Consider the following 27,237-nt stretch of genomic DNA (forward strand, 5'->3'; position numbering starts at 1 on the left):
TCAGAGCAGGGGAGAAAATCTTGTTTAGGTATTTTGGTTTTAGAACAAAGAAATTAAAAACTGTTAACAATGTAATTACTAATTGAAGTCATCAAATTATCTAAATGTAAGTGGAATGACATTTGGGAGACACCCATTTGGGAGCAAATACAACTATAGGAAATCTCAAAAGTAAACTGAAATTATGTCTTAGATTAAAACCATACCTCTTTCTTGACTCATCAGGTCAACATGTGGCACTAATGCTTATGGAAGTCTGATCTAGTACTTCCCACGTTTTGTATCAAATGCAAAGGAAGCCCTAGAAACCTATACTTGTACCCTAACTTGGTGCTATCCGTAAAATGGGATGTTCTGCCAGCAGCTTCTCAGACCAAGCTGTCAAACATTATGTTCTTAAGCAATTACAGCACAGTTACTGCATAAAAACAATTTTTCCAAAAAAAACCCCACTAGTATTAGAAACTAGAACTTTATGACAGAGTACGGCAACCTGTGCTGCATGATGCAACCCCATGATGCTGGTTTTCTGCCCTCAGGCATCACACTAGCATTTAAAAGAAAAAAAATATACATGCTTTATTCAATCTTCTTATTCTGTCACAACAAACACGCTGGCCCCTCAGCTCTACACAACATGATTGACTTCCTACAGACATGTAAGAATAGGACTACATCAACTACCAGGGTTGGTTCCTCTACTTCTAGCAGTAACACAGTGTTTTTTTCAGTCTATGACCTAATCATCCATACACAATTAGATGCCCACTGGTTTAGAAATAGTAGCCTGTTAATTGTCATTGCTTAGAACCACATAATTACTTAGCCTAGAAAAAAAACTTACTATCTATTAGTTCTATTTAGTAAGCTTTTTTAATGGTGTCTATTCTTGACCTATATAGAAACAATACGATTCCCACAATTTAATTGTCTTCAATACAAAATGAATGCCATGATTTTTAGATGAGGCAACACACTGTATGTTGCAGAATCCCGTGCTAAAGACTAGAGAGCCTGCTAAGCTGTATTAGCTTTAACCGTAGAAAAAAGTCCCCTTTTTTTTCAAAATTATCACATCAGTAGTCCTTAGCCTGAACAGTATTTAGAATGTCAGATGACGTACAAAGACTCCTGGATTTGAGTTGCAATCAATTGATTTACCTTTCAGTGATGAAATAAGAATGGGGCAGTCATTTCCAGTAAGTCTAGTTCTCTTGCAAAGTTCAGGAAGCAGCTTGTTCCACCACACAGCCTAATTCACAAAAACCCACAGCAAAAGCATAAATCAATGAGGACTGCAATTAGGAGTATGAAAGACCTGCTAAACTACACTGAACTAAGCCCAGCTGTGCACGAATACAGGTAGGTTATGATTAACTCAATAATTAATTTATATAATGCTTTGAAATGCAGTGGTTTTGCACATGTGTTTTCAATTGTCAGTGAGATCTTTTTATACTCAAAAACTTTTACACAGTGCCCCCTAGTGCCTCTATAGATAAAAGTTTATAAGAGAAAAAAGTCCCATAATTAGCAAGACTGATGCAGTCAGAAAATTAAGGGGATTCCCTGCAAATAGCTCCACACAAAGCGGTGAACAGCATTGCTGTAAGAACACTGCTCTGTCTCCTGACCTGATCTGTCTACTTCCAACAGCTGTAGTAGTGATTTATCTTTTGTCTATAATTTTGTTGATAAGAATGGAGAGGGGAAGGGATTTCCTTCCTCCTTTTTTAAATGTGGTAACTCTTTTCTGTGTTCAGAGTCAGGACTGCAACCTCACATTCGACTCTAACATGGAAACAACCAAAGGACCTATTTTCAGATCTGAACGAAAAGCACAAATTTGGTTTTGAACAGAGTTCAAGTACACCCATCTGGTAAAGGATCATCTTTGCTGACTCTGACCAGCACAACTGTGTACAATTAATTGAGTAGTTGTGATGGGCAATGGAAGTAAGCTCCTGTACTCCTGGAACACTGGCATAAAATCAGTTCCAAAATTAAAACTGTATAGCGGCCTACAGGGAAAAAGGGACATAAGGAACATAATCTTTCCACTGGTGCACCAGTACCATTCTGATGTTATAAGGTCAGAAGATGTCACTAGAACAAAGGAAGAACATATTTAAGTGTGATTTTATTTGAAGGACCATGTTCTCTTATCAGTTAGCTTACCACTAAAAATTCACATTATACGACACTGTCAAACAATTTAGAACACTGGTAAGTGAGAAACTAGCTAGTTTTTCATTTACAGTGGAAAAGTGCCCTTTTCTGAGGCAGTCTGCCGTCTGAAAAGATTAACCTTTAAATTTACTAGAATGAATACAAGAAGTTACAGAAGAAACTGGGAAAAAAATATATTCCATTAAACTCAGTGAGGACTGAATTATGGGATTTAAATGCCAAGTAAGAGGTTCAAAGCAAGCTAAGCAATTTACTTTGTCTGAAAGCTGGGCTATTTGATCCATCCAGAGTCCATCTGCACGCAATAGCATTTTAGTAAGGAAAAAAACCAAACCAAAAAATACTGCACAACTTTAACAAAAGTAGCTCACCCGACTGTCATCTTTCAGCTCGTGCTGAGCATATAATACAGCTGCATCAGGACACCTTTTGAGAAGCTGGTCAAGGGCTTCCTCATACTTGCCTAGACGGGTATTGCAGAGAACGTGGATGGTGAGGCCGACGTTGCCAGCCTCTGTCAGAGGCTCCAAGACAGGCAGAGCTGAATCTATATTGATTGATTGACTACATAAAAGAGACTGAAGACAAGAAGAAAAAGCATTGTTTGGATTTAAGAAAAACTTGGCAAAACAATGCTAACCATAACCTTAGAACAGAAGCCCTTACTTAATGGAATAATTTTCAAACAATATTTCCTTTAATAAATATTCCTGAAAACTGAGGAAGCAAGTTTAGAGTGGACTGCAAATGTAAATATCATTGTTATTGACATATCTCCTCAGTAATTTTTTTCTTCCGTAATTTTGAACTTGTAGTTCAACTTGGATAACCTGGGGGGAAGGAGGAGAGTTGTCCGCTAGAGAACGTTGCTCATGCATACGTGAATATATGCAGAATGGATCTAAGCTGTAAGCAGTAAGATCTAAGGGTTTCATACCTGTAGTTTTGAGATATCTTCACAGCAATCTTTATCGGAAGGAGATCCCACTGACATTATGGAAGTTACCCATGGGAAAATCAACCCAAAATGACTACAGGAGTTTATCTGTACAAGAAAGAATCAAGTTGCAATAAACACAGTATTTCTGTTAGTGACGGTTCCATGTGAAACCTGCCACAAGTGAAGAAAATTTTACTCTCAAATACCATAATTCAGAACAGCAGCTACTCTTTCTTCTGGTTCATACAATTTAGTAACAAATAAACTGGAACTTCTATTTAATTCTGTATTTCAGATTTCCCATTCAGAATCCTTTAAAACTCATCATTCACACATTTTTCTCATTTAGTCAGGTTCGTAGAATTGCTAACGCTACCTGACAAACCCTCATTGTTTCATTTTAGCCCTTATTTCTGTCCAAAGCTGAGATTCCTGTTGGAAGTACATTTGCAAATGTCCCCAAAGAGCAGACTCCTCAGAGCCAGCAATACCTATCCGTGACTGCACACTACCTTATTTGCTTTCAGTCTTGCTTCTTTTAAGAGAGAAATTGTACAGAATTAAAATGCCAAGGATAGTGTTCAGATAGATTTTTGAGGGACAATGCAGTCATAAAACTTCCTCTGAGTGGTATACTTACTAGATCCTCGGTTGTTTTCAATGGCTTAGTCTCAGGAAGCTGCTGCTTTGATATTCTCCAAACATACTGAGAGGTAACCCTCAACAAAAGCTCCTGAAGTATTTCTTCCTGAGAGCACACGACAAGAAGAGCTTCCCAGAAATCCACCAAGAGCTGAGGAATCGTGTTTTCACTGTTACGACACAACATCTAAGAACAAAAACATTAGAGGACAGCAAGTTAGCACAGACTATGGTAATTATTAGTAGCAGAAGTTAGAAGAGACAGGAGGAACAGTTTTTCACTTTTACTAGAAGCAGAATTTTTGATTCCTTTTTTGTCTTGATGTATTTCTAATGGATGTGATTCCACATTATACAGTGCTAGGCAAAGTAAAAAGTTCATGGAATGATTTTAAGGTAATCAATTCTAAACAATAGATTTGATTTCTTCTTCAAGATTTACTCTACTGCCAGAAATGTCAGCACACTGTCAACAAGTACTTAGAGACTGCTAATTTGGAGGATATTATATACGCCAATAGCCAAGCGGGTGCCTTTGAAAGAGGACTCTAAAGGCCATGATAAGAGATGCTGTGTAGCTCAGTTGGGTATAATGGTGGGACCCACAAGGGAGATGCTTTAAGGTCTGGTGTGGCAGCGAAAAGGACTTTTACTTGGTTTCGAACTGGCTTTAAACACCACCGCTTGTTCTAATTTGAGTTTCATGATTTGGTATTTCTACTAGAGGTCTTTTCACAGTAACAGATGTAAGACTGCAACGTACTGCACTGAAGAATACATGGTTTGAATCCAAACAATGTTATTCATTGCAGAGAAAAGAAAAAAGGTTTGTCTATTCCCAATCTAAATAAAGAAAACTTCAGTGACACCAGAAAAACTATTCTATTCATCTTTCTGCAGAGATCCACTCTTCTTTCAGAGATTTATACAGAACATTATATAACCTTCATATTTAAGTCTGATTCTTTAGAAGTATGTTTCAGTCCTAACGATTTCTTCAAAAGGACCTTATGGAAGTGATTTATCTAAATTCTGTTGAATTTCAGTAGCCTTAGGAAGCCAAATGACTAGGAAGCCATTGAAAGATCTCTGAGACCAGGGTATTCTCCATTCAAATGACAGGGTCAAACCAAAGAACTTAATGGATTTTTTTAATTTTTTTTTTTTGCTTGATTTAACCAGTATTTCTTTCTAGAAAGTCCAGTTTCTGACTCTGTAGCCATATATCATGACTGGAACATATCCAACCCCAATCTCCCTCTTTCTGAAGAAATGCTGAAATGTGAGTGAAGGAGCAATCGAGGCTGCTGTGCTTACCCGTAACAACATCACTATGAGAAAAATAGAAGCAAAAAATGATCACAAGCCAAATACCTTGAAAAAGGTATCTGCTTCTTCCAGTTCAATTTTACTGTTCTCATGTAAAGCCACAGTGGCAGCCACCAGTAAACCAGGGTGCGTCTCCTTCAGGTGAACAGCAAACTCAGTGGGAATAACAATTCCTTCCTTATGCTGTCTCAAGAGTTTTGGTTGCCCAAGGAAGCCACAAGCCAGTATTGTCTACAAACACAGACAGATATAAATCAGGTAAAGAATTCAATCCACATATGATTCAACTCAGCAAACTCAGTATTTTCTCAGGCAGTGAAGTTTACATAGATGAAATGAAGGAAAGTCACGGGAAGGAAATAAATCCTTTCCACAATTTATAGAGTAGCTCTCCAGAGACCAAGCTCCAAACCGTGAGCCGGAGCAGCGATTCCTGAGCATCGGGCCATTTGCCTGAATGCTAAAAGTAACGTACCGTTGAAATCTGGAGTTACTGTGCACATAAACCAGACAAATTTCACTATGAAATCCAAGACATTCAATACACACGGTGTTCTGAAAAATCACTGGCTGAAATTTCAACAGACTACTTTGCTAAATTTGAGTAGACCACTTTGCTAAAGTATGATTTTTATTTTGAAAATATTCCTGAAAGAAAGATCAACACGTGTTGCACTATTTGCAACAGTAAGTTGTTTCTGGATATCTGAGTGCTTTTGAAGGTAGGCATGACAAGATACTATTTGCACTTTAAAGGACAGTGGGGAAATGATGTCTAAGCAGATTAAATGAATTACACAGGAAATATAAGTCAGATCTAGGAGGAAAATTCAGATTTCACCCTGCTATGCACACAAACTATCTTTCCTTTCTTTATCTTTCTGAAAGTGTTATTTTTTTCCACTTTACAGCAAAATGCTTTTTAGAGGCAAGGTGCAATAGAAAATTTTTCTAATAGGTCGGATTAAAAAGAAAAAGAAACCACAACAAGAACCCAACATCCAAACCCCAGCCACCTTATCCTTTAAATAATTCCATGCAGTGGAATGTGTATGTTTGCTCACAACGTGGCAATTGCACTTGATTGTGCTGCAAATTATTAGAAAGCAGGTGGTGCTGAGTATCATTGTTGAAACAGCTCTCCATAGTTCCCACCTTGCCATTCAAAACCTGCTAACTTTGAAAGTTCTCCAGGACTTCTTCTACCGAAACATGCTATCTAACTTTGGAACAGTTATCAGTTTATTTTACAAGTTTTTAGACCTCCAGTATCTCACTCTCAGAAAGAGCCTGTATTTCAAGCTCTGTCACTTTTGAATATTCAACAGTCCTGATCAACCTTAACAAGAAGTAATTTACAGACCGGTCTCAGTCTAAAACCACATGTGAACATCTATGGCAGAGACTGCTTCACTAACATTTTTTCCCCTATTAATGTGGAATTCTTGCTTTGATAGCACTGAATTAGGTTCTCGTCTGATCTTAATAAGGGTTAAGTGCTTTGATTCCACCTGAGAAAGATGGGAAATTGCATACAGAAACTTTAGTTGGTGTGCACCATGGACATTCTGCTTCAAGAGCAATTTTATAAGGGCTGTTTGCATGCAGATGGTGTTTTCATGGGCATATCACATATTGATTACAGGTGGAGGAGTGTAAAAATGCTGCTGCACAGCCCTGCCGTACTGCTGAAAAGCACTGGTTCTGCAGAGCTTGTTACACCGCAGTAAACAGCATTTAATTTATCAAGAATTAACAGCTTTAAAACTTTTGCTTGTTTGGTAAGGCTTTGCCAAGATACCTGCAGGGTAAACAATGGAGTCCCAGGGTATGCCAGCCCTCAATTCCACTGTTACTGCAGACATTCAGCGGAGCCTATACAGCGTATCAGGAGGAAGAGGAGTGACTGGAAGTTTCTTCTGCTGTGAAATACAACTACAAGTCAAATCTACTGACCTGGGCTTTGCAAAGCCTGAATAGCTCACGCTTTCAGCATACTTTACCTCCTTATAGGAGTCCATCTCATGCTCATACATCGTCAGGTCTCCCATTTTCAGAGCCATGAAAGCCTTAGTAAGTGTCAGGACCACCGATGGCATGGTCTTCTCTACTTTCTGAAGATACTTCACAGCTGTCAGAGGACATACGTTCCTCATGCAGGGGCTACAGAGGATATGAGGCAGCTGCACAGGGTCAGCAAGACAGAATATTCGGAGAACTTCATTTGCTGATTCCTATTAAAATAAAAGCAATTTGACAGTTTAGGCGTTTCCAGATATACAGTCTTCTATGGCATATGAAAGTATTGTGGTTCGGGGTTTCGGGGTTTTTTGTTTGTTTGTTTGTAAAACAGACAAGTACAGCTTAGCTATCAAATCACAGTGCTCTTCCCGCTTCTCTCCTCCCTACTGCTGAAAGTGAAGGATCCCTCACCAGCAGTGATTCCACTCATATTCTGCGGTGCTAGAAGAACATCCACTACCACAGTGAATTGGTTTTACCAACCTGTACAATTTGACAACGTTCAAAGCAGCAGTTTGTTTTGTTACAGAAATGGGAGATGAAAGAAATTTGAGGCAGCGCCTTCCTAAAGCAGAAGTGTCTCTGTGTGCAAGTGGGAACCAGATCATTATCAACGTGCATCGTGACAGCCAAACCCCTAATACGTTGCTTGAAAGCAGCCCAAAGCACCACAGGTGCTGCTTGCTATTTTGTCAACAAAAATAGGAAAATAACAAAAAAGTGAAAATGAACAACTGTAAAACTAAATAAGCAGTTCAGCATTTTCAAAGGGAACGTAATTAAAATTTGATACACAGCTCTTAAAATCAGAACTAAATCAATAGATTTAAAAAAACCCCTTGTTTCTACCTTACTTAATTCTTCATTTAAGTCTTCATTAAGAGAGTGAGTTAAGTAAAAGATAAATCCTCTCTCATACGTTTGTATCTCATCACCTTCTGAAACTAGTCTCTTTAAAACTTCGGTCGTGGATAAACCTGACATTCTGTAGTATGGCAAAGCGAGGTGGTAATCCTTTGTGTCAAACCTGAAGGCAACAGAGAGGAAGGAAAACAACAACAAAACAACTAAGGGCAACACTTTCGCCATCACTGTTTGTAAGAACTAAAATAATACATCAAACAAAGCTGCAGGCACACCAGTATCTGCAAGTACATAGCTCACGTTCAACGTACTGTTGTATTCTGTGTTCAATGACAATAAAGACAATGAGATACTGAAGAGAGAACTAGATTAAGCTGGTTTTGTAGAATGTAAAGGTTTATATTACATACGCAATACTAACATAAAACAGCAAAGAACGATGATGGATTTTCATTTTAAGGTTACATCATTGGAAACAAAAGCTCCCCTATATTGCTTTGACAGCTAAAACATACCTGCTGTAGCAGTCTCCTAAGAATGCACAACTTTCTCTGAATGCTCTTTGAAGTTCTTCTTTCTCATCTGATTTAAGGAAACTAGGGTCCATTATAGCTGCTCTAACCAATAAGTGAGCCTCACTTAGAAGATGGATGCAACTCTCGGTTTTTACGTTTTCGTAAGTTTTACTATAATCTACCTAGAACAGACACAGGATATACTTAGGCTGCTGGCAAAAATTAAGAATATACAGGAACAATTCTAATGAGGGCAGCAGCCATTTGAAATAGGATTATGGGCTATTCATGACAAATACATTACATTATATTCAGCAATGACATGCATCAGAGATTAATTAACAGTACTTAATTTTAAGTCACTAAACGACAAAAGCAGAAGTTGGGCAATACCATTTCTCTGTAAAGCTGAATGGTTGAAACAGTGTTTATAATATATAAATTCCAACCAGGCTCTGACTCAGAATTTGTTCTGGATTTGATGCTGTCAGCCTTTCTGGAACTAGAGAGAAGGAAAAGAGTTGAGTTGTCAGTGTCCAAATAAACACTATGCAGCCAAAAAAACCCCACTTACTTGATAATTTAAATGCATAAATATGTATGTTTTTAGGCTACTAAATGCTTGAGAGTTAAGTCATAATGGTTAATAACAAAACAGGGATAGGCATGTTCATACACCAGGAACATCATCAAAACTATCTACTACATCTTCTGCCAGGCTTAACATCAGATAGTATCAGATACTTACATGAAGTTAAGTAATTCGAATTAGCTAAGATGTTTACATACTTTCCGTAAGGACTTACTGCGTGTTTTTCCCTGCAGCTTTATTAAAGTGTTTGCTGAGACATGGCGTAAAAAAATATTCAAATGTTTTTACTTTAACACATTGGCTAGGTCTGTAATGCCCTAAGGTTAAAACACCATAGGAAAACACAGACTCTTTTTGGTCTAGTTTTTGGGTTTGTTTTAACTGTTCTGGGACATTTACATCTTTATCTTCAAATGATGGTGTTAAGTAGACTAGTATTTGTTCAACTTATATCCTTTACAGAAGGCAAAAAGCTCATCTTCCTCAAATGCCAACTATGTTAGCCTGTAAGCTTGGGTACTCCTACATGGTTTTGTTTCTCAAGATAAATAGTTTTTCTTCTCAGTAGCAGATACATTCTTAGTAATGTTATTTTAACATTACTTATGAAAGTTAAGTTTTTTACAATCTTGAGTAACTTATTTTGTTGATTTCATTTGTGACCCTATCCTCATTTCTTCTATGTCAGTTAATACAGCAGAATTGAAAAAAATAAATGCTTGATTTCTGTTCTCTTGCACTAACTAGGTGCCCTAGTTTCACCTGGGATAGAGTTAATTTTCTTCCTAGTAGCCGGTGTAGTGCTATGGTTTGGATTTAGTATGAAAATAATGTTGATAACACACTGATGTTTTAATTGTTGCTAAGCAGTGTTTGCAATTCAGTGAAGCTTCCCGGGCGCTGTCAGCAAGGAGGCGTGAGCCTTCCACAGGAGGTACACAAGAAGCTGGGAAGGGGGATAGCCAGGACAGCTGACCCAAACGGATATTCCATACCATATGATGTCATCCTCAGTATATAAGCTGGGGGAAGCTGGCCAGGGAGCGCTGTGGCTCAGGAACTAGCTGGGCATCAGTCAGCAGGTGGTGAGCAACTGTGCTGTGCATCACTTGTTTTGTATATTCTATTATTATTTTAATTTTCATTTTCTGTCCTATTAAACTGCTTTCATCTCAACCCATGAGTTTTACTTTCTTTACGATTCTTTCTCCCATCCCAGAGCGGAGGCGGGAGTGAGCGAATGGCTGCGTGGTCGGTTTAGCTGCCTGACGGGTTAAACCACACCACTAGGGAATTATTTTCAACCAGGTTTTCCACAGAGGAACCTGTCTTCAACTCCAACACCCACAAATTCAGCACTGTACCCAGAGCTACAAACACCATTTCCCCAAAAGACACAAATCCTTACAGCATCCTTCTTGTAGGCTTTCTTCTTTCAGTAATATCTTCTGTGTCCGCCTTAGTCAAAAGAATTATATGGTTTTTGAAATGACAGATAGCTCTTGGTCCTATAAAAAGCTGCATTCTTAATGTGCAGACATCCAGTGCAACAGGTGGACAAGCCTATAAAGGAAAATGATTGGTTTATAATTTAAGTTAGTATGTACTTTGAGTCTTTAAAAAAAAGATATGAAAAAATGTAACCTTTGTCCAATGATCTGACACTAAAAACATTCACTGACTTTCCTAACTTTGAGTGGTTCACTTATGCAAGAATAAAAATACTCAGAAAACTATTGCACCTAACGATGGGTAAAAAAATAATCATTCCACTCTTCAAAGCAACTACACAGTTTTAGCTGTGTGTCTCAGCTGAGCCTGAGGGAGATGCCTAACATGGGAAACATAATCCCAAATAGTTTGAATTTGGCTAAGTTGTAAAAGATTGCCTGACGTGGTTATAAAAGTCTTGATTTCAGTTGCTTATAAAAAGTCATTCTAGACAGAAGTATTATATTTGCTTGCCTAGTGTTACATTACATACCCAGTCTTATGTCCCTAATTTGTTCAATATGCACCCTTCTGGTAAAATTTATCATATTGTCTATGCTAGACTTGCAACCTCATTTGCCCAGAAATATTCTAAATTTACAGCTTTAAGAAGATAAATACCATATTTACAAATTATACACAGTGAAGCAAGGCAACACAGCATCATATGTGTACCCTGCTTTTTGAAGAAACCTCAAAATTTCTTGCAAAGATGCAGAGGGCTGCAGTGGTGACCGGGAGGCTCTAACCTGCCCTGGGCTAGTCAGAACCAGCCAGCTCTGAAACTGATGTAAAAAAACAGCAGGAAAGATAGTAACAAATAATAATAGCCATCATCATCATCATCACCACACTTCAAACTCCACACTGGGGCCGAAATACCCCAGAGGGACTGCAGCCCATGGACAACCTGTCCCAGGGCAGGGACGCCCCTGAGGGAACGCGGCCTGTGAAGGACTCACACCAGGGCAGGGATGCCCCTAAAGGACTGCAGCCCGTGGACAAACCTGCCCCTGAGGGAACGCGGCCTGTGAAGGACTCACACCAGGGCAGGGATGCCCCTAAAGGACTGCAGCCCATGGACAAACCTGCCCCTGAGGGAACGCGGCCTGTGAAGGACTCACACCAGGGCAGGGATGCCCCTAAAGGACTGCAGCCCATGGACAAACCTGCCCCTGAGGGAATGTGGCCTGTGAAGGACTCACACCAGGGCAGGGATGCCCCTAAAGGACTGCAGCCCATGGAGCACCCGGGCCAGAGTGGGTCTGCAGCCTGCGGAGGGCAAGCTGCAGTGTGGCCATCCGTGAGGGACTTCAGCCCGCAGACCGCCATTACACGCACACGTCCTCAAACCTGCTGTTGCAGCAGGAGGCAGCCTGTTGCCTGACTGAAGGAGTTGTGATGGACTGAATGTAGCCCACAGTGAAAACGCAGAAAGCTGAGACTGGAGAAGGGACAGGATAGATTGTGTCACGCGTTTGTATTATTTATCTCAGTACCTCCATGAAGAGCAGAGAATATGTGTTTGGCTCTTGAAAATGTTATAAAATTTCTACTGTCCTATGGCTTCTCTATGTCTGCTCTCTACATGCTCAAAAGAAATCCTTAAGTGCTAACTTAAAATACACTTCAGTCTATCTTTCCTGATATTGTTATTAACATATTTTCCAGTCTTTAGAAAGAAAAATCAATAGATTTTTACTGATAAGCAATTTAAAGAAGGGGGAAAGTCTAGACTTCCAAGGATCAAAAGCCCTTCTCCTAAAAAACATGCACTAAGTATCTGGTAGCAGACTTGTTCAAATGTCTACACTCCTCTTACAAAAACTGTTTTTTCAAGAACACCTGAGAGAGAGAAACATCATCAGCTGCAGTGAGGGAAAACTCTGCACCCTTCATTCCGATTTACACAGGAAAGCATGGAATTTAGTTTAAAGTGTAAGTGATTTTATAGCTCTTGATGTTTTTGAAAACCTTCTACTTATGGTCTAGAATCTTAAATAGCAATAATAGATTGTTTCATTGAGACATTTGTAGATCATTAAAATACAATATGCCACAGATTTAAGTAAAATATTAATTTTGAATGTCAGCCAATGGAAAGTAACAGAATTTCAGAAGGAAACATAAGAAAACTAAGTGCCATGCTGCTACCCCATTCTTTTAGCAAGATAATGAGAGGGGCACCTTCACGGTCGTATCAATATATGGATCCTCATCACGAGCTGCTACTGCACTGCATCGCACTGTGAAACACTGCAGGTTCTCACTAAAGGAAAGAAGAAACCACGATGAAGGAAAAAAATTACGACTTGCAAAAATCAAGTAGTCAAGACTACAGAGAATCAGATCTTTTTCCTCTGTAGAAACAGGCCCTGAAGCCCAAGCAGGAGGGCACGCTGCTCTATCACACGAGCCTACCCAGCGAGTTCCAGGCGGCTATGAAGGACGTATCAGAGGGGAGGAAAAAAAAAAAAAAAAAGGCAGCAGCACAGTGAAATGTAGTAACACTACCAGCAAAAACATAAATGTAGTACCTTGTAATGACGTGCAGGAACTGTGGAGTGAGAACAGCCTGCTCTGACTTCTCTGAATATTGGTAAGTAGAAATCAGTTCTACTACCTTCCCAACAGAGTAGAGATATCCAACATGAGGTAAAGAGAAAAAGCAAAAGAGACTCAGTAGTTCTCTCTTGTTCTCAGTTTCCTCATGGGCTGTCACAGAACTTCCTAGATGTAACAATAAGAAAAGCATTTTATATACCTCATAAATCACAACCTGGCAATTCCTTTGCAAGCCTGATGCCTAAAAGATACTAGCAAACCTGCCCAGGTTGCAGACTGGTTTTGTTAATAGCCAGTGAAAAGAAAAAGAACAATATGAAGATCAACGTGCAGGTTAGATCCGTGCACAGGTCAAAAATTTGTATGTCACGTTATCTCATTTGGAGGCATTTTTAACAAAAGCGTGGATGCACTACCGAGTGAAGAAATTCTACACATGTAACAGCATCTGAGAGTCCTGGCGGATTCATCACAACTAACCGTCCATGGATTGATCGATCAGCCTGATCTTGGACGACCACTTGTGAGCTGGGATGAGCGCTCATCCAGAGCTGCAGCTGCAGTGCACCGAAACACAGGTCTTCACTTAAGTGAAAGAAAGGTTGGGAATGGCAAAATTTATTTATAAAGCCACTCTGGCAGGCAAAGGCTGTGTTCAGATTCTACAGACTCTCTTGTCAAAGACTACAAATCTCAAGAGAACCCAAGATAGCTGGAGTTAACTAGCAAGTAGTTCATTCTCTTGAGTCAGCTGCAACTTAAACGAGGCTTTGCTACTTAGCAGATAGACAACCACCACAAACTAGGTGAGCGGTTAGTAAAGCTGACTGGTAACATACAGCATCAGATTTTTCCATGGGTCTGCTGGGGCTTGAGCTAGCGTGTATTAGCAAACCCCTAAAATCTACCCTCATCCCTCGCAGTTTTAAGTAAAGCCTGGCAGAAAGGTAACCCTTATCTTAAGGATTATTAAGATTTACTAATTTCCATTGTTGACTAATGAGAGGCAGCCTAGTATCTTATAACACTGAGGATAATTTTATTAATGCAATGTAAAGAGTGACTGTTTTGTGATGTAAAATTAGTCAGTAGAGAATTGATAAAAGCTGATGTAGTCTTCCTCTTTTGGTGTGGTAAATCAATATTTTAGTTCAAGGTTTATGCTGAACTTGGAGAAACATAAAGACGTTTTTGTTAACAGAAGCTCAGTTTAAATCATCGAAAAGGGAGGAAAGACCTTAATTTAAAAGCAAATCATACAGAAACAGTGTACAAAACAGAATACACAAAGAAGCTCCTTCTTTTCCCAGGTCTCTTGCAACACAGACCATAATACATCCATGCATATCCATGTACCTGTCTGGTGTACAGGAAGCAGTTGAACAGAGTGCAACTTTGTCTCTTCACAAAACCCAAAAGGTGACTGGTCAGGTGTAAAATGTCTAGAGAAAAAAAATCCAAAACAACAACATGGAACCTCAGTGAGAAATTATGATGAGCTACTTTGGACAACTACAGAGCACCAGCTATAACAGGCGTAGCTGATGTTTCACTACTCAACAGCGACGTGCTCTTCTGCTACTAATGTAATTAGCATGGCAATGCCAACAAGCATGTGGCACAGCTAGAGACAGCTATCCTGAGTTCTGGCAACCAAAAATCCTCTTTATTTGCTTGTCTACAAAACGTGCAAAGTTTGGGATCACTGGAAGACATATTGCAATTGATTTGAACCTCAACGTAACCTTTTTTTCCTTCTCTTTTTATTCAACTGAGCTGTACGTAACATAGTGACATCTCCAATTCTACTTTTCTTTCCTATTACGTGTCATCCTTTTTCCTGCTTTGCTTTGGAATTCACTACTGGACTGGAACATCAATTCTTCCTCGGTTTTGGATAAAAGTTTAATGGCTTTGATCACTAACAAAATTAAAAGTATAGTTTCTTAGTGCTTAAGATACTTGGTAAACTCCTTTTGCTAGCTGGAGAAAGGGAGTTTTTTTATTTTTTTTTAGGTACTCAAATAAGCATCACTTTGGCTGGAGCTGATGAAAGCTGCAGAATAAACGAACAGAAGGCAGTATCTTGATTAAGATCACACGGACAGGACTGCTGATCAGCCTCGTGTAATCCTTTAAAGTAGGCTTCTCTGAACAGTAACAGAATTTGACACAAGCTGCTTCAGAATAAGGTGTGTAAAACTTGGCTTTGCTGGTTCAGCATGGAAGTATAAAAACTGTGGGCGGTCAGACACTGGAACAGGTTCCCCAGAGAGATTATGGAGTCTCCATCTGTGGAGATATTCAAAACCTGACTAGACAGAGTCCTGGACAGCCTGTTCTAGCTGACCCTACTTGAGAAGGGAGGAGGTGGGGTATTGGACTAGGTGGTCTCAGGGGGTCCCCTCCAACCTAAATGGTTCTGTCATTCTGTATGCTGAGAAAAGATCATCCCTTCTGATATATCACATGAGAAGCTGCCACACATGCTCTTCACAGCATACAAGGATCTATGGTGAAAGCAGACATTAAACATTAGTAGATCTGCAAACCACCAAAGTTCTATTCTAACTGTAACAACCAGTCACATTCCGCAAATAAAATGAAACTTCGGATTTGCAAGGCCAAAATTTCTCCAACTGTGAGATAAGCAGGTTCATGCTGCGCTGAGCGAAGAACTGGCCGCACAGCAGGACTCAAAGGGCTGTAGTGAGTGGGGCTACATCTGGCTGGCGACTGGTCACCAGCGGTGTTCCTCAGGGTTCATTTCTAGGGCCAGCGCCGTTCAATATTTTTATCAACGATCTGGATGCAGTAGTTGAATGCACCATTAGCAAGTCTGCTGACCAATACCAAACTGGGAGGTGCTGTTGACTTCTTGAGGGACAAGAGGCCTTGCAGAGGGATCTACATAGACTGAAGCATTGGGCAATCATCAACGGCACAAAACTGAACAAGTCCAAGTGCTGGATTCTGCACCTAGGACGGAGTAATGCCAGGCACAGGTACAAACTGGGAGAGCAGTGCCTTGGAGAGCGGCCCTGCAGAAAGGCATCTGAGGGTGCTGGTCAGCAGCTGGCTCAACAGGAGCCAGCTGAGTGCCCTGGCAGCCAGGAGAGCAAACCACATCCTGGGAGAGCATCAAACACAGCATGACCAGCCGATCAAGAGAGGGGATTATCCCACTGTATTCAGCATTGGTGCAGCCTCGAGTACTGTGTGCAGTGCTGGGCCCCACCACTTAAGAAGGATGTTAAGGTACTTTGAATGCATCCAGAGGGCAACAAAGCTGGTTGGAAGGGCTGGAAGGCATGTCCCCTGAGGAGCGTCTGAGGACTCTGGGTTTGTCTAGTTTGGAGAGAAGGAGCCTGAGGGGCGACCTCATCGCTCTCTACAGCTTCCTGAGGAGGGAACATGGAGACGGAGGTGCTGAACTCTTCTCCTTGGGATCCAGGGACGGGATGCCCAGGAATGGTTCAAAGTTGCATCCATCAGGGAAGCTCCACACAGCATTATGACACTTTTCTTTACCAAGAGGCTGGTCAAACACTGGAACGGGCTTCCTAGAGAGGTGGTCGATGTCCCAAGCCTGTCAGCGTTTATGAGGCATTTGGACAATGCCCTTAATAACATGCTTGAACTTTTGGTCAGCCCTGAAGTGGTCAGGCAGTTGGACTAGATAATTGTTGTAGGTCCCTTCCAACTGAAATATTCTATTCTACTGAAAAAATGGGCTTTCTTTGGTATCAGATTATTTCCTCAGTGCAAAAAAAACCCTCACAAACCAACCCTTATAAAACCTCCAGAAATCAAAATACCAAGATTTTTCTTTCAACAAGACGTGAGACACAGCTCATTTTGGTTTCTTCTAGTAAATTAACCCATAAAGGGGAAAATACATTTCTAATACCTGAAAAGCAGATACTGCACTTGGAAGCGCTTTGTGTCTTTGGTAGGTAACTCTGTGGATTCCAGTGTGATGGGTATCTCACACAGCTTACTTTCTTCCCCAAGCAGTTCCACTGGCTTCTGACATATGATGAACTCATCTAATTCGAGCTGCGAAGTACGTGTTGAAGGGTCTTCATCGTTTACACCTTAACAATGAAAATGCTATATTAATTGTTCAAACCATTCCATTTAGCAATAAGGAAATTATATGATACAATATCAATTAAATACTCCAATTACAGCTACCTAGCTAGCCCTGGCTTCCTCAAACCATGAGATTTTGAAAACAGCTATGCTAGAAGATGAGAAAAACCCTTCAATTAACTCTCAACAGTCTGAATATCTGAAAGTCAGGCTTTCTGAAAGAACAGGTAAAGTGTTCATTACAAGGCAAGTCCAAAGCAATCTGTGCTGCAAATGGCTGGCTGTCAAAAAATATTGTCATTTGGTTGGAGAGGTTTTAAGAAGGAAAAGGCAGCTATGATAGAAGTTTTGTTACCTTAAACTCACTTAAGTTTTGGAAAGCAAATCCTAACAGCACTTAAAGTAATTTGAACTTTTCTATTTAGTTTTTAGTAATAAAACCAACTAGGGACAGGATGCTGTTATCTGAGTTAAGATCCATCTTCACTCAATGAAGAACATTCCAGTTTGTATTCTCCCTATCTGACACGTCTTATTTACCTTTAAATTTTCTCTAAGTACAGCTTCCATTTCTAAAACACCATCCTTTACCATTTTAAGTTTCTTCAATTATAAACGAAGGACTATCCTAAGGCTTGTTCGTCTGCATCTGATACTTTCGGAAAGGCGGGAATTGATTACGTATGGATTGATTTCTTGCAATAGACGGGAATGAAACCTGCTGAGTAAATCTATTTCTGGGATTCCTAGGATTCTATCTAAGGCAAGCCTCCGAATAAGACAAAGGACTAAAAATGAAAATTTGCTGACACCTTGTTTATGCAGGTTCTGAGCGTACTAACAGTTACAAAAGTGCATATGCGTTGCCACAGAAGCGTTCTTAAATGTGTAAGCCAGTATGCATGGTCCATTTCAAGGTTCATGAGATGCTTCTTCCATTTGGCCTCCCACTTGTCCCTTAGAAAAGACAGTTATTTGGGCAGTGACAGTGGTGGGATAATTTTTCTGAACATAACGTACTGAACTACTACCGCTTTGATTTGGCCTGTGGTGGCACCCCAAAACAGGGACCTGATTCCATGTCTGTAGAGGTTGCACTACGCTGAAAGTGTCTGCAGATGGCATATTTGTTTTAAGCGTTACCTCCAACTGCAGGTGGTACAATTTTTCATGCACTAGAATATTCAGCTGGCAGTCCTAAGATGATCTGGAAATATTTTCTGAAGGGCAATGACTTTGTTTGAGCCTACTTTGAGAATAACACAAATTATTTAGCAGATTCTTGGAAATAAAAAATAATAATAATAAAAAAAAATAAAAATTCTGTACTTACCTACATCCACAGACTTTTCTAGTGTACTAACTCTACGTGCACTTTGCTCTGTCCTGTCTGCACTTTGCTGGACCAGTTCCAGTTTCAGGATCAGAACATCCAGCTCTGTTGTTATGGCTATATGTCTGGCACAAAACGCAACTTCAGCAGGAATGAAGTTATCAATGTGTAAAATCAAGGAGCGCTCAAAGTCTAACACAGTCAAATTCTGGTTTATGACCAGGTATTTCAAGCAGAACATGACTAGTTTATTTTTGCAGCCCACAAGAAGATCTCCATTTACAGGACAACATGAAATGCACAGCGGAGGATCTGAAAGTGGCATTTCCACAATTGACATCTGTTCTTTTAAGGTTTCACTGTATGACTCTTCCATCTTGTGACCAACCATCCGAACACAAACACGAGAACTCCCTGCAGACATGCATCTCCAGTTCGTGTACGCTCTTAAGAAAGTTGCTTTGCTTTTTTCTTCAATTGTCACCAGATAGTCTCCTTAAAAGAAAGCAGTGGTACTGATACATCATCAAAGAATAGATGACACAGGTTTTTAGCTCTTTACCTGCTGTAGTAGCATATCACAAAGAACACCTTAAATTCGCAACTCTTACATAAAATTCCAGAAACAGGTTTCACCAATTTTTCTCTAATGAAACCCAAAGTGCAAGTTTCTTTGCTGGGTGGAACACACTTCACATACCACTACAAAAAAGGAGTTACATACCTAGGTCCAGAGTAACTCCTACGTGAATCCACTTTAAGAGTTCTAATTGCAAACAAGGTGTTCCCCCCCCCAGCCTATCCATTAACGAGAAAATGTTTTGCTCTCTAAAGACCAACGAAAGTCAAAGATTCACGAAGAGCCATGGGTTCGGCTGGACTGACCGCCCGGCCCGTGCTCTGAAATTAAACCAACCAACCGACCCCACACAAACAAGGGCAGGAGCACAGACTCCAGCCGGAGGAAGACGGCAAAAAGAGCGGCGTGAGCAACGCGCTTCCACGCACTCCCCACTAGCCCGAGCACTTGCAGCCCCTCTCGCAGCCCCCAGACCAGTCCGTGCCCCCACAAGCGCCCGCCCTGCGCTTTCCGACCCGGCCCGCGGCAGCCGGCCCGCTCCAGCGAAAGGCGCCTGAACGCGCCCTCAGCGCCGAGGCAGCCGCGCTGGGGGGAGCCGGGCAGGGAGCACCACTCCCTCCTCCCGCGGAGCCCGAACCTAACCCCGCGGCCCCGGCCCGGCAGGACCCGAGCGCCTCCGCTCGCCGCCGTGCCCGCCCCCCGCCGCGGCCCGGCTCGGCGCCACCCCCGCGCTCGGCGGAGCCCGTAGGCCTCTCCCCGCGCTCCAGCCGGCCACCTCTCAGCCTCCCCAGCCGAGCGTTCCCGGACGCAGCGGCGAACGGCACCGACCTGCCTCGCTGTGCGCCATGCGCAGCACTGGACCCAGCGTGGCGAAGGAGCCCAGCGCGTCGCAGCGGCCCTGGTCGCGCACCGCGAACACCTCTACCCTGCAGCTGGCCGCCGTGCTGGCCACGAAGAGCACATCGCGGCCGCAGCAGAAGTGCGCCGGCTCTTGCTTGCAGGGCACGACTCGCTGCGAGCCGAACGGGTGCAGGTTGTAAAGCTGCACCATGGTCCCCGAAAACCTCCGCTACGGCAGCGGAGAGAGCGCCCGGAGGCCTCCTGGGGCTGCGCTCGACGACGCAGGGCGCCGCAGCGAGCTACACTTCCGCAGCCTGCGCCGCCCGGCGCTCCCCGGGCCGGCAGCGACGTGGGCGGCCGCCGGCGGGACGGTGCGCGCAGCGCCCAGAGCCGCCTCCCGTCTGCCGGCGCGGGTCGGCGGCGTGCTGCCTAGCGAGGCCGGACGGCTCGCCCGGCGGTGGAACGCGGAGGTGTTCGTGTGCATGCCGGCGTTGTCTTCACCGTCAGGACACGTCCCGTCCTGTTGGAGGTTGCTTCGTACGAATTTCCGTGTAGCGTTAGCGTGACTGCATTGCTATTTAGCCCTTTCAGGCATCCTCTGCGGTCGCAGTGTCCGGCGCTGTCCGCGGCTGGTAGCTCCGTGCGCAGGGGAGCTCCCGGGCTAAGCTGGGAGCGATCTTTGACGTGTGTGAGGTGGCACTGGGAATGGTGGCTTAGAAATAAAAGCACTTGCTGCCGAGCGTCGTGCAGCAGAGGTGCATATTCAGAGCTGATTCCCTCGGGGTTGTGACTCAGAGCACCGCTCGGATTTGGAGCAGCTGCCGCAAGCAGCAGCGTGCCTAATGCATCAGGCTGCTGGGATCTGGGATCTTTCAGTCTCCTGGTTGTGGAAAGACAGACATTTTTTGTTTTAAATACAGGAATTATTTCTTTACAACTCCATAAATTGTGCATAGACAGTATGCTCTACAGATATTAGTTACAAGTACTTGCAAACAACTTTAACATCTTTGTCAGCGACGTGGGCAGTGGGATTGCGCACGCCCTCAGCAAATTTGCCGATGACAACCAGCGTGGTGTGGTCAACACGCTGGAGGGAAGGGATGCCATCCAAAGGGACCTCAACAGGCTGGAGAGGCGGGCCTGTGTGAACCTCGTAAAGTTCAACCAGGCCAAGTGCAAGTTCCTGTAGGTGGGTCAGGGCAACCCCAAGCACAAATGCAGGCTGGGTGGAGAATGGATGGAGAGCAGCCCTGAGGAGGACTTGGAGGCATTGGGGGATGAGAAGCTCAACATGAGCCGGCAGTGTGCGCTTGCAGCCCAGAAAGCCAACCGTGTCCTGGGCTGCATCAAAAGAAGCGTGACCAGGTCATGGTCAAGAGAGGGGATTCACTTCTGGCTATCTTTAGCGTACGTAGCCCTTTTTCTCCCCTCCTGGTTTTGTAGAACACGTAGGGAAGGAAAAAAACCAAAACTAAACCTACAAAGACCCAAAACAAAACCCCAAAGTTTTTTCTCCTTTTCAGGACTAAAAAAATGTAAGTCAGCGTTTTTTCCCCGAGTGTCCTACAATTGAACTGTTTCCAAGTGTCTACAAAGCTATATTTCTTTGAACATACTGTTAAAGGACTTTTTTTTTTTAACTTGGCCAATATAGGAATGTAAAAAATGACAATGCTCTTTTAAAGCAGATAAAAGGAAAATAAAAGACCAGATCTGTTATCTGAATCAAATGCAGGGGGGATTGTGCTGGTTAGAAAATTTTACTTTTTTCCTCTGCATAATATCACCCTTCCCCCCCACCTTTTTTTTTTTTAAAGTAGCAAGTTTTATGTCATTAGCAAATAATCTGGTAGTAAGTGCTAGTTCTGTTCAAAAGTGTAACGGCATCTGCCGTAACTAGTGAGGTAAACTACTAGAGTATAGTATCACTCAGTTAACTAACTTTGGAGATTTTAACATGTCTTCTGTGAAGCCAGCCTTACTGAGAGAAGGTCTTTAGGAAAGATTAGGTTCCTTTGTATTGCATAGACTTGGCTTGGAGTAGTAACAGCGTTATTAGTACTGTAACAACCTGAAGTAGCAGCAGTTCCCTGCTTGTGAGAAACCAAAAAAATCAAAGAGAATATGTCTCAGAACATGTTTGAGTCACAGGAAAGTACACATAAATTCCTGCTTTCATCTATAATTTTCACATGACTACATGCTACCAAAACCTGCAATCTCAAATGGTCCTTAGCGAGTATACACATAAGTAGTAAAGAAGAAAAAAATAGAAAGTAGAACCTTTACAACTTTATTTGAAAACAATCAACAAGTAAACAGGGTTCTGCAATTTTTTTTAATACATTTTTCCAGACTTCAGTTTTCTAAATATTCATCTCCTTCTTCAGCCTCTGCTTCTACTGAGTCTACACCGACTTCTTCATAATCTTTCTCAAGGGCAGCCAGATCTTCCCGGGCTTCAGAAAATTCTCCTTCCTCCATTCCTTCCCCGACATACCAATGTACAAAGGCACGCTTAGCGTACATGAGATCAAATTTGTGGTCAAGGCGAGCCCATGCTTCAGCAATAGCAGTTGTATTACTCAGCATACACACAGCTCGCTGCACCTTTGCGAGGTCACCACCTGGCACCACAGTCGGAGGCTGGTAGTTAATGCCCACCTTCAAGAAAACAAACGAAAACTTTCCTTATGAGTGCTAAGGCTTAAAGACTTATTTATGTCAACAATTAAAAATCACCACGGTTATGAGCAAATAAAATAGCTTACAGTTATTCTGCACTTCATCAAAATATTTAACAGGGACGTTACAACATTGTGGAATGACTGTTAACTCTGAATACTATACAATTCCTAATAATTCAAACATCAAGCACTTAAAAAGCTATCTAAGTACCTTGAATCCAGTTGGGCACCAATCCACAAATTGAATGGTACGTTTAGTCTTGATAGTAGCAATAGCTGCATTGACGTCCTTGGGAACAACATCACCTCTATATAACATACAGCAGGCCATGTATTTGCCATGGCGAGGGTCGCATTTTACCATCTGGTTGGCTGGTTCAAAACAAGCGTTGGTAATTTCAGCCACAGATAACTGCTCGTGATACGCTTTTTCAGCGGAGATGACAGGGGCATATGTTACCAGGGGAAAATGGATTCGTGGGTATGGAACAAGGTTAGTTTGAAATTCTGTCAGATCTACATTGAGGGCTCCATCAAAACGCAGCGAAGCTGTGATGGATGAAACAATTTGCCCAATTAATCGGTTTAAATTGGTATAAGTAGGACGTTCAATGTCAAGGTTACGACGACATATATCGTAAATGGCTTCATTATCTACCATGAAGGCACAGTCTGAATGCTCTAATGTTGTGTGGGTAGTTAGAATTGAGTTGTAAGGTTCCACCACCGCAGTGGAAACTTGCGGTGCTGGATAAATTGCAAACTCTAGTTTAGATTTTTTGCCATAGTCAACAGAGAGCCTTTCCATGAGCAGAGATGCAAACCCTGAACCGGTGCCTCCTCCAAAACTATGAAAGATAAGGAAACCTTGCAGCCCTGTGCACAGATCAGCCTATAATGGGGTGGAAAAAAAAGTGGGAGGGAAAAAAATGTTAATGATGATTTTGGAGAAAGCAGTATTAAAATAATAATTCAAAAGCATTTATTTATTGTTTGTTAGTTTTAGATTGTTATAATAAAAAACCAGCATTGTTGAAGGGTGGTCTTCCTTTTTTCTCGTATGTCTCTTACTCAAAAGTACCAGTGCCTCTGCATAACTTTTTCTGAATAGGGGTATTTTAATCTTTAAAAGTTGCTTTATTGTCTTTGATGCCATTTTAATACTACTGTAAGCAAGAGCAGCTGTGTACCACTGTGACAAGTTACTACAAATTACAGCTGGGTTACAGCTTTAGAATCTGTTTATGTTCCCATTCTAGCTTTCCACAAGTATCAATGAGATGTTGAAAATGGGGGGGGGAGGCGGTATTTTTGTAATTTTAAATAGATAATCACTATTTCACTTTGAATCATATCATCCTACATGAGTTTCTCACAATGCAATATCAAAATTTAAAAAATCTAGAGAAGTAATTAAAATTGCAAAGCATTCAACCAAAGCCTGAGGTTCAGGATACTGTAAGTATTGTGTGTGACACATAATGGCATGATTCAAAGTGAAAATAACAAAAAACCTCCAAATATAACAATGTTGTTACACTCGTTTAAGGCTTTTATAATATGTTTCTCAGGTATCCTTAAAATACTTTCAAATAATGGTATTTCAGAGCCTAAAATTTCTTAAGTTTCACTGACTGAACTTTTATTTAACTGGGGGGGAAGGGAGTAAGGAGATAAAAGTTTTGTTTTGTTTTAAATAATCAGCTATGCACAAAATTCTTACGTAAAACACACAGCAAAAATCGTTATAGATAGCTACAGAGCTGTATCAATTATTTTAAATACCGACTGGCAGCATGAATTCTTACCAGTTTGCGAATGCGGTCTAGCACTAGATCAACAATCTCTTTTCCAATGGTATAATGGCCTCTGGCATAATTATTAGCTGCATCTTCTTTCCCAGTAATGAGCTGCTCAGGATGGAATAGCTGCCTATATGTGCCTGTACGTACTTCATCTACAAAGAAACAAAATACCACAGCATAAATTTGATCTGTTCGGTTCTGTGCGTACTGCCTAGTGACTACACACTAAATACACATATCGAAAGAGCGTAGACAGCATCTCTGATTATACACAGCTTGTCTGACTAGCCTAAAAAATTGGCATAACTTCAGCCCCTTTGTTTGGCGAAAAAAATCAGGCACTCACAAGCAGTATTTGTACCTGAGAACACAGAGGTCACTCAGAAACCTACATTTCAAGTACAGACAGGATTCCAGATAGCAATTATACAAAACTCCCAATGCAGTACAGCAGCCTAGAAAGATTATCCAGACTGTAAGAGTTCTGTTGTTTTCCAAATGTTGTTAACTGTAGACCATTATTTAATTTCTTTCAAATAACAATAACCTCAAACGTCAAAATGGCATCCAGACACACAACTTTTAAAATCTATAGTGTTCTGAACAAACCAAAAAGACCATAGGAAATCCATAGGGGATCTTCACTTTTACACTGAAGATCTTTAATGTTGGGTACATACCAACTACGGTTGGCTCTAGGTCCACAAACACTGCTCTGGGAACATGTTTACCAGCTCCTGTCTCACTGAAGAAAGTGTTAAATGAATCATCTCCACCTCCGATAGTTTTATCACTAGGCATTTGACCATCAGGTTGGATCCCATGTTCAAGACAATACAATTCCCAACATGCATTGCCAATCTGAACACCAGCCTGACCAACATGGATGGATATGCATTCACGCTGCAAATTAAAAACAGAAAAATGATAATGAGATATGGAGCTACCAGTCTTCTAGATTTTATTCTCATAACAACTAGCTATCTGTGGGTTGTATCTTTCCATGACCTTTCTCTGCTGTATTCCCTGGTTGCTCTTGAGTGACAATTTAACTGATCAAATTGTCTGCCTCTGCCAAGAATCTACTCCTCTTAGTTGATCTGGGCTGACTTTTGGGAATATTGGAAGATTTGAGAGACAACAGTCTCCATGAACACATAGGGTGAATACAGATTCATCATCCCTTACCATATTGCACATATATCTTTAATATTCTGCCTAGTCTCTTTTTCACTTTCCTTTAGTTTTGGAAGACTTCTTTATATAATATCACCAAATTTCCTTGATTTGTTGCCAAATCATGTACTGGGTAACTGTTGCAAGATTCTTTCCTGCACAAGACCCCTTAGTACGTTTTCCTTTATAATTAGCATAGAGATATCTAGCCCCTGGCAACTCATACATATTTGATTGGGACTCTCAGAGGATTTCACAAAGGAACTCAAATATCGGCTGCCCACTTTTAGCCAGCTCCTTTGATTCTAAGCAACTGTGCCACGTATGTTTAATCTCTCAATACATCAATTTTGCCTTACACTCGAAACAGAAATAAGCTGTTTTTCTAGCTTACTGTATATCTAGGAAAAGAAAGAGTAGGCTGTCTGGGCTGCTCTCTCCTATGTTCTTGATAGCTTCATCAAAACTTGTATCCTTGATTCCATGTTTTAATTCTCACTCCCGTGGCTCTGTCAGAAGTCTTTTGCCAGCGAGACTACCTCTGTGCTTATTTCCACCTCCATTCAGCTGGCACCAAGCTCCCGAAGCTTTCACGCCGCCTCACCCTTTCCCGTCCCCCGGTGCGTTACTGCACGCTGCTCCCACAGCCAGCGCGAGAGGGCCCTAGCAACAGCCACCAATCCCGCCCCTTCGGCACGGCCCTCGCAACAGCACGCGGTGCCACGCCGTTGGCTGCCGGTCACACTCCTCTCCTCTGATTGGCTACGCGCAAGCCCCTGCAGCCGTGCAGGCCAAGACAACCCAGCAACGGCGGAACGATCCGGTTGGGTGTTGCCATGCTCTTTCCCGCCGTCCCGCTGCCGCCTGGGTCAGGTTTCAGTCTGCCCCGTACCTCTCGGCGCGGGAAGCGCCCGCTACGAACCGTCCGTGGCTTTTCTGCATGTCTCGTCTCACTAGCCGCCGGCCAGTTTCCGCGCCTCGCCTCCCTTGAAACTATTAACACCTACATTAGTTTACCCCCTTCTCCCCAATCTTTCTGCCTCGCTGCTACCGCGGAGACTGCCTGCGAGTCCTGCCGCAGCACACGCGGTCATAAGCTCCCTACGCTGCCGCAGCAGAAGCACTCCCAAGTACCCTTCCTCCCCCCAGCCGCGAGGGTCCCGTTCCCCACCATGATGCCTTGCTAAGCTGCGGAGCTCCGGCCGCGCCGCGCCACTTCCACCGCCACCCGTCGAACCGCACCAACTGCCAACAGCCGACCGTCTCGAGCCCTTTGCCCTCGCATTCTGGCCCTCCATTGGCTGTTACCTGGGCGGTCTAAAGGCGAACGGAGACCGCTGATTAGCCGAGGGCGCGCTTCTCCCCACGTGGGGCGATGATTGCCACATGCCCTCCTGAGAGGGCAGGAATAGGGATGTCTGCAGAGGGCGGGGCTTCTGCGCAGTCTGCACTGGGCGCGGGGGTGTGGGTGTCAACTCGAGGCGGTACGCTGCGGTGGCGGGAAGCGCCTCAGGGCGGCTTTGGGTTGTCCTCTGCCGTGAGGGCTGTGGAGAGAGTCCAAGGCGGGG

At 42.3% G+C, this 27,237-nt stretch overlaps 2 protein-coding genes across 5 annotated transcripts in view; both read right to left on the minus strand.

Moving 5' to 3' along the window:
* The window catches only part of HPS3 (HPS3 biogenesis of lysosomal organelles complex 2 subunit 1), a 36,121-nt gene extending 14,444 nt beyond the window's left edge, over positions 1-21,677 (minus strand). For 2 of the 3 annotated variants that reach the window (XR_008578363.1, XR_008578362.1), the window contains exons 1-16: positions 19,987-21,677; positions 18,579-19,073; positions 17,061-17,247; positions 14,507-14,592; positions 13,123-13,315; positions 12,773-12,854; positions 10,503-10,657; positions 8,896-9,004; positions 8,503-8,684; positions 7,973-8,150; positions 7,105-7,335; positions 5,147-5,332; positions 3,771-3,959; positions 3,128-3,235; positions 2,562-2,768; positions 1,162-1,252 (exon numbers count right to left, since the gene is read on the minus strand). Coding sequence is in view for 1 of the 3 variants with exons in the window: in XM_054836075.1 (XP_054692050.1) it covers positions 1,162-1,252; positions 2,562-2,768; positions 3,128-3,235; positions 3,771-3,959; positions 5,147-5,332; positions 7,105-7,335; positions 7,973-8,150; positions 8,503-8,684; positions 8,896-9,004; positions 10,503-10,657; positions 12,773-12,854; positions 13,123-13,315; positions 14,507-14,592; positions 17,061-17,247; positions 18,579-19,073; positions 19,987-20,209 (2,902 nt within the window). In the remaining 2 variants the exon portion in view is untranslated. The remainder of the gene's footprint in view (positions 1-1,161; positions 1,253-2,561; positions 2,769-3,127; positions 3,236-3,770; positions 3,960-5,146; positions 5,333-7,104; positions 7,336-7,972; positions 8,151-8,502; positions 8,685-8,895; positions 9,005-10,502; positions 10,658-12,772; positions 12,855-13,122; positions 13,316-14,506; positions 14,593-17,060; positions 17,248-18,578; positions 19,074-19,986) is intronic. The other variant, XM_054836075.1, reaches the window with a different exon arrangement.
* A 501-nt stretch (positions 21,678-22,178) lies between these two features.
* On the minus strand, positions 22,179-27,005 carry LOC129210280 (tubulin alpha-3 chain). Of its 2 annotated transcripts, none has more exons than XM_054836077.1 (5): positions 26,841-27,005; positions 25,174-25,396; positions 24,497-24,645; positions 22,900-23,580; positions 22,179-22,665 (listed from the first exon to the last, which is right to left on the minus strand). In XM_054836077.1, exons 1-5 carry the CDS (start codon positions 26,841-26,843, stop codon positions 22,360-22,362), a joined length of 1,362 nt encoding a protein of 453 aa, XP_054692052.1. In that variant the 5' UTR covers positions 26,844-27,005; the 3' UTR covers positions 22,179-22,359. The 2 variants fall into 2 exon arrangements, with proteins under 2 accessions (XP_054692052.1, XP_054692053.1); XM_054836078.1 differs by lacking the exon at positions 26,841-27,005 and adding an exon at positions 26,064-26,153.
* Positions 27,006-27,237: the final 232 nt, after the last annotated feature.

The sequence above is a fragment of the Grus americana genome, chromosome 9 (genome assembly GCF_028858705.1).
Source record: "Grus americana isolate bGruAme1 chromosome 9, bGruAme1.mat, whole genome shotgun sequence".
NCBI classification, from domain to species: Eukaryota; Metazoa; Chordata; class Aves; order Gruiformes; family Gruidae; genus Grus; species Grus americana.

What these genes read in the sequence shown, in the direction of transcription:
- LOC129210280 (XM_054836077.1), bottom strand. An exon ending in CCTAGAGCCAACCGTAGTTG is followed by an intron (nt 24,646 to 25,173) that starts GTATGTACCCAA and finishes GTTTCTTTGTAG; the next exon opens with ATGAAGTACGTACAGGCACA. An exon ending in GGTGCCCAACTGGATTCAAG is followed by an intron (nt 22,666 to 22,899) that starts GTACTTAGATAG and finishes GTTTTCTTGAAG; the next exon opens with GTGGGCATTAACTACCAGCC.